The 15921-nt window shown below is 37.8% G+C and overlaps 2 protein-coding genes and 1 long non-coding RNA gene across 7 annotated transcripts in view; 1 reads left to right on the top strand and 2 right to left on the bottom strand.

Annotated features, from left to right (window-relative positions):
- LOC135089591 (6-phosphofructo-2-kinase/fructose-2,6-bisphosphatase-like) overlaps positions 1-1300 on the bottom strand; it is a 35591-nt gene extending 34291 nt beyond the window's left edge. The window contains exon 1 of one of the 4 annotated variants that reach the window (XM_063985369.1): positions 1110-1300. In XM_063985369.1, coding sequence (XP_063841439.1) covers positions 1110-1168 — 59 coding nt within the window. In that variant the 5' untranslated portion in view covers positions 1169-1300. The remainder of the gene's footprint in view (positions 1-1109) is intronic. The other 3 variants (XM_063985370.1, XM_063985372.1, XM_063985373.1) reach the window with 3 other exon arrangements.
- Positions 1301-7286: 5986 nt separating this feature from the next.
- LOC135089596 (uncharacterized) lies at positions 7287-12924 on the top strand. Its single transcript, XR_010261556.1, has 4 exons — positions 7287-7624; positions 9547-9688; positions 10696-10831; positions 12620-12924. It is a non-coding gene; the product is annotated as an uncharacterized LOC135089596 (long non-coding RNA).
- The window catches only part of LOC135089594 (metaxin-2-like), a 47542-nt gene continuing 40914 nt past the window's right edge, over positions 9294-15921 (bottom strand). For both annotated transcript variants that reach the window (XM_063985379.1, XM_063985378.1), the window contains exons 4-8: positions 13969-14045; positions 13057-13149; positions 12595-12759; positions 11665-11741; positions 9294-10809 (exon numbers count right to left, since the gene is read on the bottom strand). In XM_063985379.1, coding sequence (XP_063841449.1) covers positions 10581-10809; positions 11665-11741; positions 12595-12759; positions 13057-13149; positions 13969-14045 — 641 coding nt within the window. In that variant the 3' untranslated portion in view covers positions 9294-10580. The remainder of the gene's footprint in view (positions 10810-11664; positions 11742-12594; positions 12760-13056; positions 13150-13968; positions 14046-15921) is intronic.

A 15921-nucleotide genomic window follows, 5' to 3' on the forward strand; every position in this document is an offset into this window, starting at 1 on the left:
GATCAGTGGGATCGTTTTAGTCGGTTTTCTCTGTTCTTTCCATTAATGGTGTGGAATCCGTTAAGCTATCACTATTATTACAAAAAGATCCTTAAAAACTCTCAGAAGTTTACAAAAGCCTGCTGAAAGCTGCTGAGATAAGATGTCTAGACGCCTGCGATGCGACCCCGGAACTGGATATCATGAGTTTCCCAACAGTGCCGAGGCAATGAGGTGTCTGCGTGTCCAAGGAGGACACACCCAACGTAGCTTCTCAAAGACCTCGGTGTCTTTATAACATTTAATAAGCAATAATGGGAAAAATCATCTTAACACAGAGTTCCATTTTACTGGCCCCCGATGAAAAGTGATAGCAAAGAGAGTGGCCCCGAGGTCACCGAGTTACAACCTAGTGTGTGTACCACGCAATGGCAGCGGGGAAGATTACAGGGGTCTATGAGATAGTCGGAAAATCCCCCCTAAAGAGAATGTATCATTTAGGTCGTGTCGAGATTCACGCGGCTGTTCTCAAGGTCACGAGCATAGGCGAGGACACAACTTTCAGAAGGTGGAAGAAAGTATCAACCTGTTTGCAGTGGTGTTCCTTATTTCCCCAAATACATCTGCTGTCTATTATCTACGCCATAACAAAGGGATAACGCGGGGAATTTCCATTATTTCAAGGCCTTAAAGAAGAAATAGAAGCACGTGCACGATAGCAGGTGAAAATTCCGAGAGTCCCAGCATAAAAACCTGCTCACGATAACGGGCTCAACTACCCCTGCCGTGCTGGCCTGACGTACGATATACACATTCCAATGGATGAGAGTGCTTCCTTGCAATCACGGAGTCATCCTTGCAATGTCATTTTACAATATCTAAGAGAAAACGTTACTTATTTTTCCCCAGTTAAGATAGACAGCGAGATTCGACACTTGCCCCAGCTTGATACAGCACGACTTTCCTATCTCACCCCCAAGTAAGCATCAAGGAAGATGGATATGGAGTGAAATCATGCATCAAATACAATGGAAAGAATATGAACGTATGTTGCTAAGCTCTCTAATGTGGCCTGTACCCTTAACAGAATAAAAGAATAAACATAAGTGTTTAGAGTGGGCATAACTTACATGGTGACGGGCCCAGTCCATGTCCTGTTGGCGGTAGCAACAGTAGTTTCCCCACGCATGGTGATGGCGGCTAGGGCAGGTGCCGAGTGAAAAGTCAGACGAAACTATAGTTTGTAGTACCACTCCGCCGGGTGCTGAGCGTTGACTGGCGAATGGACTCAATGGCGACCAGTAGTGAGCCGAGTGAAGGGGGGACAAGGAAAGCGGGGTAGTGGTGGCTAGGGGGAGACCGTGTGCACTGACAGCATGACGCAGAGAGGCCCTGTTGAAGGTGGGAGCTCTCATGGGATGACATTTTGTCCTCTGAAACTGAGAGTAGGAAACTGTTCCAACATAATTAACTCCGGTCAATTTTAAATAGCACATAAGAGCGCTAACAGTATGAGATTTTTTTTTTCTTGACTACAGTGAACAGGAAAAATATGCTAACCGAAAGGGGGATTCCAAGCAAGATGCTACCGTAGATGATTCAAAGAAATATGCTTGTATTCTCGGAACACGACTCGCATTATCGTTCGTAATATGTGAATACGCATGTTTGATTTCTTGCTGGTTAGTTAACTAGTTAAGCTATATACACCCGTTATAATGAGTGAAAAATAAACTTATATATATATATATATATATATATATATATATATATATATATATATATATATATATATATATATATATATATATATATATATATATATATATATATGTGTGTGTGTGTGTGTGTGTGTGTGTGTGTGTGTGTGTGTGTGTGTGTGTGTGTGTGTGTGCACTCTCCATTATCATCTTTTCTTGCTGTATCTAACCCTTCTACAGCAGCGTTTTTTTTCAACTTTTTCTAAGTCGCTGCACCCTTCCGAGGGCTTTTAAGAGATTCATCTACCATGGCGCCTTAGAGGCTTAGACAATTTGAAAAGAATTACATGAATATTTGACTTTTTTCTAGTTTTAGGACTGAAAATGTATAAATAAAAGTATAAGATCTACGTTTCAAAGATAAAATAGCTATTCAGTCCTAAATAATTGTTGTATAGGTACTAAGTGTATCACAAAACAAAACGCCAGGTTTCAAACACATGAGGGGTGAGTTGCGCCTGAGTGTAATATACAAATATATTACATAGGTTTGTAATACTTTAATCTCAATCTATATAGATTCCTTACATTACATTTCCGGAAACATCTTTTCGTACTAAGCACTCTTATACACAATGGCTATGTCATATACCCCACCCACAATTTCCAGGTAACCTTTCAAAAAATTCAGGCACCCTGAGGTTGACTCATTGTTTTACAGTACAGCTCTACTATCTCTCTCTCTCTCTCTCTCTCTCTCTCTCTCTCTCTCTCTCTCTCTCTCTCTCTCTCTCTCTCTCTCTCTCTCTCTCTCTCTCTCTCTCTCGTACAGAAGATAAATGAAAAACTATTTTATTAGAAATTATAACTAACAAATAAATAAACGGATAAACAAAAGACCCACAAAACTATAGCAGACCTGTGCCACAAATGTAGGTAGTATGCTAAACTCTGCAAACACTAATTCGAGAAAAAATGAAAAGAAAAGGAATGGTAATAAATAAGAAAACAATTTGAATTTCGGAAGGAGGGATCAGGTGTAAAAAATTTTCTAGATTTTTATGTTATATGTATCATAAGACCATAAAAAAAAAGATAGAAGAAAAGAAAGGACAAATGCCTGCGTCGAAATTATAAAAGAAGAGATCAAGGAAATCTGTTGAATGAACGATTTTCTAGCGGAAAAAAAATGAGAACAGTTTAAAGGGAAAGTATTCTCTTCACGGTAGAATAGAACGCAACAACTAGAGTTCCTTACGGCTCGATCAGTTTTGGTACCATTCTCTTCTTTTTTTATCAACACAAAATTAATGGTATAGAAGAAAATGTTTCAGAAGAGACTTACATGAATGATGTTCGCTGACGATGCCAAAATGAAAAGAACAACACTTACAATGACAACTGCTTCAAGAAATTGTAGAAAGAATTGGACAAGTTGATTGAGTGTAACAATAAACTGTAGATTTACTGCAGAAAAAGTGTCATATGATCAAGATTGGAAGAAATTAGAGATCTGAGTGGAGCTTCATACTAGTAAAAAAAAAAAAAAAAAAAAAGTGGGAAAGAATACGAGATTTCAAGGTGTCCATAAATAAGAAACTAACGCCAGAGGATCACATCAATGAAAGAGTAAGAAATATATATATATATATATATATATATATATATATATATATATATATATATATATATATATATATATATATATATATATATATATATATATATATATATATATATATATATATATATATGTATTGGCTTTCCCATTACGCAGATGACAATAGAAGTAATATATTTCATAAAACATCCACTGGAACATGCATCAGTCCTAAAAAAAAGATAATAATAATAATAATATTGGACACTCTAAGATATTTAACAATAGAAGAAGAAATAGAAATGTGTTAAAAGACATTTTCCTAACAGAACAATAAACCAGTGGAGTGCCTTACCAGAGCAAGTGGTATGTGAGAACAATGTACATAAATTTAAAGATAATATGATAATTCGGCTTTAATAATGAAGGGAACAACGGCCTTGATACGATCAGTCTCGTAAAAATAGAGACTGATAGAGGCAACACACACACACACACACACACACACATTCTGACATTCTGAAACTTCTGCGCTGCACCTCCACTAGTTTCGGAAGGCTTTAGTTGAAGCTATACATGTTTCTAAGGGTGTTTTTATGGTTCCAATAACAACTTAACAAGATTGCTACATCATTAACAGGAAAAACACTTGGGATCTCGGCTAATCATCTGTGTGGCTCTTGAAAATTATGGTGGTATGAGAGCAAAGTGTTTCAGAATACGGACCACACAGTCACCCACCCACACACACACACACACACACAGCTCCCGCATGTCTCGCGTGTTGCCCTGCACGGCGCACCATTTCCTGTTGCATCACTCACCACAAACCCGCTGGCGCTCATGCAGGAAAGAAAGAACGATCTTCCCCGTGACCCTAATCCGCCATTCCTGGAATCTTGTGCAACCATACCCCTTCTATTCAACAACCTGAATGAGTTAAAAATGGAAGCATACAAAATTAGGGGGCGAGTGTCGGTCATCGCGTTGGTTCTCATGTCTGCGGGATAACGGTAGCGGTGTGAATCAAGGCCACATAAATCTACGAGGTATGGTGGTTGGCGGGGCGAGTTCGCTTGGCCAAATGCACACATAAATCTCTCTCTCTCTCTCTCTCTCTCTCTCTCTCTCTCTCTCTCTCTCTCTCTCTCTCTCTCTCTCTCTCTCTCTCTCTCTTCTGGTTGTCAAGCCTACATATATTCCTTAAACCGAAAAAAAATAAATAAATAAACCGAAAGACAAGAAATATTTGGAAAAAAGAGACAAAAGAAATCTTCATTTATGTAAAGCTGTAAGATTCATAAAGGTGGCAATGAACAATGATTATAAGTGCATCTGTAAATCTCTCTTGCAATGTTTATATACGTACATTAAACACTATCGTTAAATAAACTATCAAACGTCAAACCTCAACACACACACACACACACACACACACACACACACACATACACCACACCCACATACACACTTAAAGTAGTAGTAGTAGTAGTAGTAGCAGCAGTAGTAGTAGTAGTGTTTTAGTATGCAATATCTTCGTAATAGATGTTCTTTCCCTACATGTTCATATTCTCTTCGTCGTTTCCCTCACCATCATCCTCACGCCTTTTCTACTTTTATTTATTTTTTTATTTTTTTTATTTATGTATTCATTCGGTTCTACTTCCTAGTATTTTTTTTTCTTTATTTATATGTCCTTACTCTTCCTCCTCTTCCTCCTCTCATACCTGTTAAGTGTACGAAGGAATAAATGGAAGAAGCACATTGATTCTCGGAACGTACTCATTTCATCCTGGGCACGGTTGTTTCTACTCAGATTTTTTCCAAGTGTTAATGGCTATAGTGAATCCGTTAAAGAAGGTTGTTGAAAATAAAGTCTCATTGAGAGGGAAGTCTCGCAAATGACGCCATACACAATTATAGTTTTCCATGCATGATACTACCTCAATGGGTCCGAAACCACAGAAAACGGAGTGATTAATGGGAGAGCTGTCTTTTTATCTCTTGTTTTGTTCTCAGTATATTACTTCCTCAATCCCACTATTTTTCATTTATCAACTACAAGAATACCATTATTGTAAAAAAATAGATAAATAAATAAATAACAGTAAGATTGAAAATACATTTTATTTTTCGTCTTTATTCTTCTTGATGTTGCAGTTCATGTTAATAATAATGTTGAGGGGGTGGCAAAGCTACACTGTGCTATATTAATAAATTGCTGTTTGCAGTGCGGCGGATACTGGACAACTTCCCTACATGACTGCTGGAGGTGAGCGAAAAGCCCGCCCCATGCTGCCACGCTTCCTGGGGACTGAAGGTTGCCTCATCTCACCTTAGCACTCGCACTTCAGCAGTCTACCCATGTAACAAACAGTGCATGCGGTACGCTTTATGAGTACTTATCATTACACTATGTAACTAAATTTCACTTTTATCTTGTTCTTGACCCCAAACCATAATTTTCCAGTTATTTCCATCTAAACAAAATAGAAAAAAAAAGTTATTTTGATCCTCAAACTTTGTTTTTGTGGTTAGAACAATGAATTTACATTTTTGCTTTATTTCATTATAGTATGGGTTGCTATTGGTTTTCATGTCAGGTAAAGACCTTTGCAAAATCTCAATTGCTTGTCTAATTGCTTTTGAAATGTTGCAAATAAGTTAAAACAATGAAAGAAAGAATATAAAGTGCAGAAATAAAATAAATAATATACATACATATATATATATATATATATATATATATATATATATATATATATATATATATATATATATATATATATATATATATATATATATATATATATATATATACATATTAAGAAATTTTAAATAGATTGTAAATTTCACTTAGTACGTGAGACGAAAGAAATGAATGATTGCTGAGTATGTGGTAATGTGACGGTGATGGTGGTGGTAGTGTGAAGGATTTATTAATGATGCTGGTGGTGGGGATCGAGCCGGCTTCGGGTGGATATAAGCGAATGGATGCATGATGAGAGAGAGCAGTCACCCAATCTTTCATTCCCTTGTATCTACCTTCACATCATGTTGTGGATTTGCGTGCCTCATAAATTATAATGTAACTTGATCCTGTGTACATCTCCTCACCGCCCACCATCAGATCCAGCTGGAGACGAAGCAAATCAAAATAAATAGAATTCTATTGGCGTTAAAGCAAAGGAAGAGGGAAGATACAGTGTAGGGAGAGAGCGAAGGAGAGGCGTAGAATAAAATAATAGATAAGAGACAGCAATTAGTGTCTTGTCCCCTCATTCTCTGAGAGAGAGAGAGAGAGAGAGAATTTTCATGTGCAGTTTTCTCTCTCTCTCTCTCTCTCTCTCTCTCTCTCTCTCTCTCTCTCTCTCTCTCTCTCAAGAAACTAATCTAATGCTTCAGTGCAATATATTACGTAGTACGTTGTAAATTTCATTTGTCCCCTGATACCCCCACCCTCCTGATCAACGATCATTGATTTTATGTAATTTTGAGAGAACGATGTTTATTTTTCATAGTCGGTTACTGAAACCATCATATGGAGGGAAGCGAATGGAGGCGGAAGGGCGAGATGATAGTCAGCGAGCTTTTCATTCTCTTGCATCTTCACATTACTTTCTGCTTTCATTTGCATGTTTCGTAAATTACTCTCTCTCTCTCTCTCTCTCTCTCTCTCTCTCTCTCTCTCTCTCTCTCCTTGTCCAGTAGAAAATGCATGCAATTACCTAGTTTCTTGCGTTGGGTTTGAGCTGAGTTTCGTAGTCGCCTGTTCTGCCTGAGTTATCTCTTGAAAATAAATATCGTAAGAGCTGAAGTGTTCATACCCTGTGTTACCTCCCCTGAGTAAGTGCAGTGATAGGTATTTGTTAGCAGTAGAGATTTACATTGTACTGGAATATTCATATAATTGGTAATGGCAATTATTTATTGGTGAAAATAGTCACTGCTGAAAGTAGTTTCGGTGACTCACTGCTTCATATGCTTCATATGCTTTCTATGTGCGCCGGTTCGTGAGTCGCGACCCAGAGGATACCCAGAGGCCAGTTGGGAGCGAGCAGCAATGGTTTGTGAGGACTAATCTGCTGTGTACTCGCTGCGGATAAACCTTTATTACCGTGGTCTCAGGTGTGTTGTCCCCACCTTATCTACTGAAGAAGGATGAACTTGGTAGCAATGCATGGTTCGTCTAGGGCATGATGAAGGAGACCAGCTATCTGTTTATGAGTGGCGTTCCGGCGGATGTTGTGTTCTTGACACCATCACTGGACGATTCCCTGTTTACTAGCGGCATGGCTAGTTTTTCTACATTCACAGCAATCACAGGACTGCGTCAGCTCTTAAGGTTAGTGGTTAGTGTTAGTGTTCCATGTCCCTTGCATGTAGCATTATGTAATAGTTAATGAGTGGTGTATATCACAACTGGCAATATTCCTCCTGTGATAGCATATAAATATCCTTACATACACTGTTTCATTGAGTATAATGACAACTAATCTAAATAATGAATAAATAAGTATGTAATATGTGCACTGGAAATACATGCACAGGAGCTGACATTCTTTTTATGTACCTAACAGATAATAGTCAGTCTACATGTTGTTATGCACCATTTCAGATCACATAGTCAGACTTATTGATGAGTTAAAAGTAATAAGAGGTTAATTACACATTTTAGCATTTCTATTAACCATGGTTAAAGTACCCTCACCTTGTAAACTGGACAGTGGTTGTAAACCTACACCCCCCCTACCCTCCCCAGACACCTCTTACCTTCCACAATGCCCCGTTCCTTACTGCTCGCCCACAATACCCCTTCCTTACCCCTCCCTTCCAGTAATGGATGCTTCAAGCAAAGCTTAACGCTAGTGTTTTGTGGTTACTTTCTCACCAGTTGTGACAACGCTGGGTGGACTTTGCTGGAGTGCAACCAGCTGTATACATTAGCATCCCATATCCAGAAACTCTTACCTTTTACATTTATGCCTGGAATCGTGCCTGATCTGTTTTCTAATCAGAAATTTTTTCACCAGTAAGAAATGTCAATCTTACCAGTCCATCTCCTCATGACTTTCAGCATCTTGCCAAAAAGATCTCTAATTCTTCTTCGTTTCCTTCCTCTATATTGTTTATATGGCTCTACTGCCTTCTCTAAAAACTTAACTCTTGCATACCCTTGCTGACAGCTCCACACTGGAAGATTCAAGGGTTGTTCTTTCTTCACTTCCTCCATAGATTATGCCTGTTACAGAAATTATTGTAATAATGTTTGAGAAGGGCAATAGAATAGTTCTGGGAAGAGATTGGAGGTGTAGGTGAGGTACTTGATGTGAGAGAAGGGTGTGTGACACTGAAGAGGAAGGATGCGCATGAGTCGAATGAAAGAATCAGCAGGAAGGAAGTGGAGAAATGTGTGAATAGGGAGAAGAATGGGAAGGCAGCAGGGTTAGATGAAATACCTTTTGAGATGTACAAAAATGTAGGGGAAGTTGTGAGTGATAGAATGAGGTGTGGGAGGAGGAGAGTGCTGAGAATGTGGAATGAGTGCAAGGTGACTGCTGCATAAGGGAGAATACAAGAAGAGTAAAAAATAAGTTGAAAAATTACAGGCCAATTGCATTAGGGAACACAGTAGGTAGAGTTTTCAGTGCAGTGTTGAATGAGAAATTGTGTAAGTGGATTGAGAGAGCTGGAGTGTTAGATGAGGAACAGAATGGGTTTCATGCAGACAGAAGAGCAGAAGATAATATGTTTGTGGTGAATTAAATTATTGACATAAGAGAAAGCTTATGATAGTGAATAGAGAAATGCTAGGTAGAGTCTTAGAAAAGATTGGGTTAAGTGCAAAGATAGTTAACATAGTGCAAAGTATGTGTGTGGACACGAGCTAGATACAGACTAAGAAATATAAAAACAGACTGGGTAAAGAGTGAGAGGAATTAGGCAAGGGTGTATTTTGTCATCAATGCTTTGTTTTGATTTGAAAAGGTGGAGGCTGTTGAGAGAGAGACAGATTTCTATGTAATTATTTATTGCAGTACATTCTGGCTTTTTAATAAAAAAAAAAAATTCCTTGCTTAGTGTGGGAAATATATTTACATGAAATGCTGCTGGAATTTTATATAATGCTATGTACATAAACACATGAACCCTAAACAGAAGTGTCAAGTAACTAATTTTCATCCACAATGTATACATTTTTTTTTTTGACATACAAAATCAAGTGTGACAATGCATTGTTATCTGTATTAATGAAACACTTTACAGGAAACATCCACCAAACCTTACTAACAGAAGCCATAAAGCTGCTGCTGCAAGTCACAAGATCCAGTAGATGACAAAGCTGACATTGTCTTGACCCTCTCCCTCACAATCCCACAAAATTATCTACCTGTAACAACACAATGTAGTAAGTATTCCAATATATATTTTTCTTAAACAAAATTTAGCTTAACTTTTTCTTTAATGTGATCTTTGTCAGTTTCCAGCCTCCTGTAACATTTTTAAGCTTTTTCCCCCTTTTCACTTATCTCTGCCTGTATATTGTGTGGGATAAGTAGGTGTTATTTCCTTTCATATTACTGAAATTTATATTTACAGTGTAAGAGTTATTTGCTCCACATAAATACTCGTGCTCACTTTATAAGCTCAAAACAAATTTAATATAACTGGCATCCCCATTTAAGTTAGTGATTTTTTAAGTACTTAATCAGAAAATATGTAAGTGCAAATTATATATATCATTCAACTATATATTCTTGTCAAACCCTAATAATGTATCTTGTAAGACCTTAATATGTAACATTGAGTCCATCAGCAGTACAAACTCCCAGTCATTAGCAGATTTTCATCTGAAGACTAATCCATATGCCACTATTGGATTGGCCCAAGTTACTTGGAAAAAACTGGTGGGAAGTTGAGGAACAGAGCTAAATATGAATAAGGGCTAAAATATTTTAAACTTGAGAAAGGAACTAACCACTTTGCTTTTCAAATTATGTGTTTTAGGAAGAGGATCTGTCTCATTATCAATAGACTGTAGTAACTGTCAGGCATGATATTTGTTTTGTTATTCAGCAGCTGGTTATATCACAGTTTCAGCCCTTCCAGGCACAAGCTCTCCTCACCACCATGGGCATCTTACACAAGCCCAAAGAGTTACTGTATTGTATGTGGATTTTAAAGTATCACTTTAGACCTAGCTAAAGAGACTGGTGGCTATTATGCATCTACAGGTTTTGATTTCCTGTTAAGTACTCTTATAAGGACTTGAAAGAAGTGGTCTTCTGCAGATTTTGAAACTACATTGGGAGTTGGTTCAGGTCTTCCAGCTTGTCATAATCACCCTCGCCATTACCACTGCTGCTGCCGCCACCATTAGTCTTTTCAAAGAAATCTCTCTCCACCACTTGGCAGAGCTTCACCAGGTTGCTGAAGGAACGTACAATGGTTGCCAGCCGGTTGTCGGGTAGCGGCGTTGTCAAGAGAGTGAAGAGATGTCCAAACACTAAGGCATCCAGCTCTGTGGGTCTGTTGAGGCAAAACAGAATGAGTAAGAATGCCATACTATTGTGGAAAGTCATGCATCCAACTCAGTGGGTCTGTTAAGACTCATAATATAATTACTCATGTCAGACTCCTTGTTTTTGCTGATGCAAAGCACATGCTTTGTCTTAATTTAATATCCCATGATGATGGCAAAAAACAGGAAATTGTGGAGCTTAAAAAAAATATGCTGAATTAACAGGATCCATGACCTGCTGAAGTGGTTAGTAGCAGGTGTGTTCACATACCAGCTATGTGAGCACTGAAGATAGTAGTGATTTAATAATGATGGATAACTTCACATACAGTAGCCAGATATTATGTGCAGTCATGATCCATAATAACCTTTCTTCCCTTCCCTCCTCTCTCTCTCTAGTTTTGTTTGTTATATTATTGAGAGGAATACATATCAGTGCCTGCATTATCTCACTGTCTCTAAGTTCCCACTAAAGCTGCTGATGGTTTGTGTGCAGGTGTCCTAGGCATCCCACTAAGGTCATTTCACTGTTACCCCAGCCCATGCATTCATATTTTTTTTTGGTTATTTCTAGCTTTTGTGCCTTTGTTAAGTTACTATGGGCTTTAAAAAGTTAAAAGCCATATATATGATAGCCCACATAACTGTTTTGTTTTTTAAGAAGACAGCCCATGAAACAAAGGAAATTAGTTAGTTGCTTGGTGTACTTAAGTCAACAGTGCAATGCTGGTGTGTGCATCATCAGTCAACAGTGCAATGCTGGTGTGTGCATCATCATATGTCACTTTTTTTTTTTTTTTTTCAGCCTGCAAATGCTGAACTTAATGTATTTTTCTAAAATGAAATGTTCTTGTGATCCCCACCTCTTGCCAAAGAAGAAGTCCTGCCTGTCAAGGCGCTCAGACAAGGCACTGCAGCAGTGCTCCACCTCATTGTAGACCTGAAAAACAACAAAATGGCATTCCATTGATATGTTGAAATTAAAATTATGTTCTATACTTCCAATATTGGGATCTTGATGTTATGGGAGGGATGATTAAATTAAATAGGAATATATGACCAGAAAGCATGTAGTAAAAATAAATGGAAATATTTGGATAAATGGAAATACTAAAGTTTGGGATACAAGGAGGTATGGTACGGAATATAATATATATATATATATATATATATATATATATATATATATATATATATATATATATATATATATATATATATATATATATATATATATATATATATATATATATATTCAACCAATACCTGCATGGTGTAATACAGGAGCTGAAAGCTAAGACTGGTGACAGGGGGAATGTTTAAGTGGTTGCTGAATTACAACTAACTGTTAAATAATATGCACTGGATTATAAAATAAATTAAAATAATATACATTGATAAGGAAAATTAATTATACTTATACTTTACCACAAAAACTTTTTCTTTGATAACTAAAGATGGAGAAGAAAGATTTTGTGGATCCATTACTAATGATTATCCATAGACAAATGGCATTTCCTTCAAAGCAATGAGAACAATCAAAATGCAAATATTATACATTTTCCTAACTTTATTTTCCTGGTTTGTTGGGCAGCAAATTTAGTGTTGGCTTTGATCCTAGAACACCCCTACATACAGGATTTTCAACAGACAACACAATCCTGGGGCACAACTAGTACAAGATTTTTGCAACAGACAACACAATGAACAAATGCTGAAAAAGTAGTATGTGTAGGTTACTCCTTTACAGTAAATAGGTACACAAATTCCAATACAGCACAATATTACTTTACCTCCTCCAAGGTTTTCTGTTGCCAGCCCAAGACCCTGAGCCGACGGACAACCTGATTGCGCTTCTGTCGGGTGAGGAACACATTGATAGGCCACGGGTAGACTGAGCCATAGCGAGGCTTAGTCACGTCCTCATAGGTGGCTGGGTCAACCCAGGAGACATAGAGCTAAAAAAAACACAGGCAGTTTTGGATTATTTTCCTCAGTACAATGTTGTGCAAGTTGCAAACTATTTTGTGATGAAATTTAAATTGTCTCCATTGTACCTGTTAAATGTTGCCAATAACAATTGAAAAAAGAATCTCAATGCATAATAAAGAACATGGCTTGAATATTTAATTTCACCTTGTATGGAGATTTTACAAAGCAACAAAAAGAAAGGTATGAACTGGTACAGAGAGAGAGAGAGAGAGAGAGAGAGAGAGAGAGAGAGAGAGAGAGAGAGAGACTAATAAATAACTCACCTCAGCATTGGCCAAGACGTTACTGACCAGAGACATGTAGGCACGCATATCTGCCTTCTGTGTGGTGTCCAGCCGCTCCGTCAGTGTCACTCCCTGCACGCATGCACAAACAGGAATTTTTGCTTTAGTAACATGACACACACAAACAAAGAACTGTCTCAAGATATTAATAAAAATGGAGACAGAACAGCAGAAGTAAAGACCTTTTTTCCTTTATTTCACACTAAAATCTTTTTACTCTATCAAGCAGTGTATGTGTAACATTACCCTAACACACACACACACACACTCATTACCCACACTCTCTCTCTCTCTCTCTCTCTCTCTCTCTCTCTCTCTCTCTCTCTCTCTCTAATTAATGTAACTTTCCAACTTACTTTCCTAATAAATATCACAGCTGGTTTCTTAATCAACGAGCACCAGTTTTCTTCACTGCCGCTGCTCCACCAGCACTTTAAGCCAATTACTTAACAGCACGCCTGGTTTTCATCTCCTTGATGCATAATGCACTTATCATATTTGATTTATAAAGTATTCCTTGTAAACACCATATATATGTGACAAATCATTACCTTTCTGTGTTGTTGTCTTGTCTTTTGTCACATAAATATCATGCACAAATCCTCATTTATTTTCTTGGCTATATTATCATCATTGCTTCATATTCTTTCAAAATTTAATTCACAATGTCTGATCACTTTTCTTGGTTAATTATCCTTGTTTCAAATTTCTAACTTATTTTGCAAGTCCTTATCTTTCCTGGTCTTATTCATTATATTTTACTTTACTGACATGTACTAACATGCCCCGATGCCACCACGTTTGTTTCGGGAAAGCCAGTTATATAAGTAACTAATAAAAATAAATAAATAAATAAACTTCTCTTCGCTACATCCTGCTGGCTGCACTCACCTTGTTAGCCACGAAGGCTACGATGGGATCCAGCTCCGCAACCACGAATGCCCCAGCCTTGATGAACGGCACGCGACCTGCAAGATAAACACGCTGATAGTACGGCTGTCAACATCTCACTATATAATAAACATGTAGATGGAAAAATACCACAAAACAATGACAAATAAGGTCATGTTGTGGATAAGAAATAGTAATAATAATAATGATTCATACATAACATTACCGATCCGGGCCTCCAATCTTTAAACAGTAAAATGAAAATATATTAGTTAATGCAAAACAATTATAAATCCTAATTCATTTACATTTAATTAATATAATGACCTTTTAATAAAACTGCAGTTCAAGTGAGGGTTTTATAAACAAATTTAAACAGTAAACAATGGCCACGGAAAATATGAAGAAAAAAGTTCATATGGCTGAGATGAGCAGCTGGGTGAGATACGCTCCCGTGGTGCTAGGGGAAGTGTGAGTGGTGTAATTATGAGGCGCACGGGTAGCAGAGTAACGTTACCACTTACGTAAAAAGAAAATGTCACCCACAAGTGGAGGACGAAGGCCGTGGGGTGCTGTAGCCGAGAAATGTAGATTTTTTTATTTATTTTTTTTTTTATGGTTATATAAAGAAGTACGTAACGCAGGGGAGACAGTGCTTCAAAATGACAATTAGTGAATAAATGAAAAAAAGTTAATAAATCTAGAAAAATAACGAAAACTAGTATTATTATTAGTAGTAGTAACACTAGTAGTCATAACCAATAACAACAGCAGCAATAATAATAATAATAATAATAATAATAATAATAATAATAATAAAACAGATGGCAGGGTGGTGCGAAGATGGAAGTGTGGGCGGCAATCACGTGAGCGGCGGTGATAAAGGGTCGCAGGCTTCAAAGTTTTGGCATCTTACCTCCAATACTTTTAAGAGGTTCTAGTGGAAGTTACTGGCGTTTACCCGGATGTTTTCTTTATTAGTGATAGTTTACCAAGAATCCTGCACCGTCAATGAGGAAACACCCATGAAAACTCGGCTGATCATCCACATGGCTTTTGAAAACAGTCTCATGAACCCAAAGCGTTTAAAAAAGCTGGCTTTCAAAGATTTTTGTGCACGCGTGTGGGGGAAGACAAAACAGCAAATGCATTATGATTCCCGTATTGCATATTTACTGAAACTACCAATAATAATAATAATAATAATAATAATAATAATAACATAATACCAAAATTGATTCAAGATATCGTAATGCAGCAACAGAAACAATAACAACAAAAGGAACGAATAATGGCACTACTATTACTGATCCTCCTAACATTACTAGTCCTCCTAATACTTCCAATACACTACCAAGCCATGAACTACAGGAAGGCAGGATGGACTGCGGCGGGATATAGCGTGTGTGAGGCCAGGCAGTGCACCCAAGCCTTCCTTCCTTCCTTCATTCCACCTCCTGCACCTCTTCCTTCTCTATCCCGTTCTGCCTTTCTTCCCTATCCCTCCCATCTCTCTTCTCTCCCACATCTCCTCTTTTCCTCTCTCTCCTCCTTATCTTTCACATATACATCTCTTCTTTCCACCTCTCATGCCCTTTTCTTCACTTCCTACCTGACTCTTCCTTTTGTATCCCCTCACATCTACTTCCTTCTCTATTTATCTTCACCCCTTCCTTCCTGTCTCACTTCTTTCTTTCCTAAATACTTTATACTCCCACTCCTTCCTTCCTTCCTTTTCTAACTCCCACACTGCCTTCCCTCTCCGCTACACACTCCTCTCTTCCATTCTTGTCCCCACCTCACCCCGCTCCTCTCTCTCCCACTCTCGCGCTCTAACGAAGGTGGAAGGAAAGGAGCGGGTACTATACTGTAATATTATCCCCTCTCCCTACTTCCCCCATAATAAAGTAGGAAAGGAAAGGATGTCAACCCCCAGTCCCTCCCCCTTACTAC

The sequence above is a fragment of the Scylla paramamosain genome, chromosome 33 (genome assembly GCF_035594125.1).
Source record: "Scylla paramamosain isolate STU-SP2022 chromosome 33, ASM3559412v1, whole genome shotgun sequence".
NCBI classification, from domain to species: domain Eukaryota; kingdom Metazoa; phylum Arthropoda; class Malacostraca; order Decapoda; family Portunidae; genus Scylla; species Scylla paramamosain.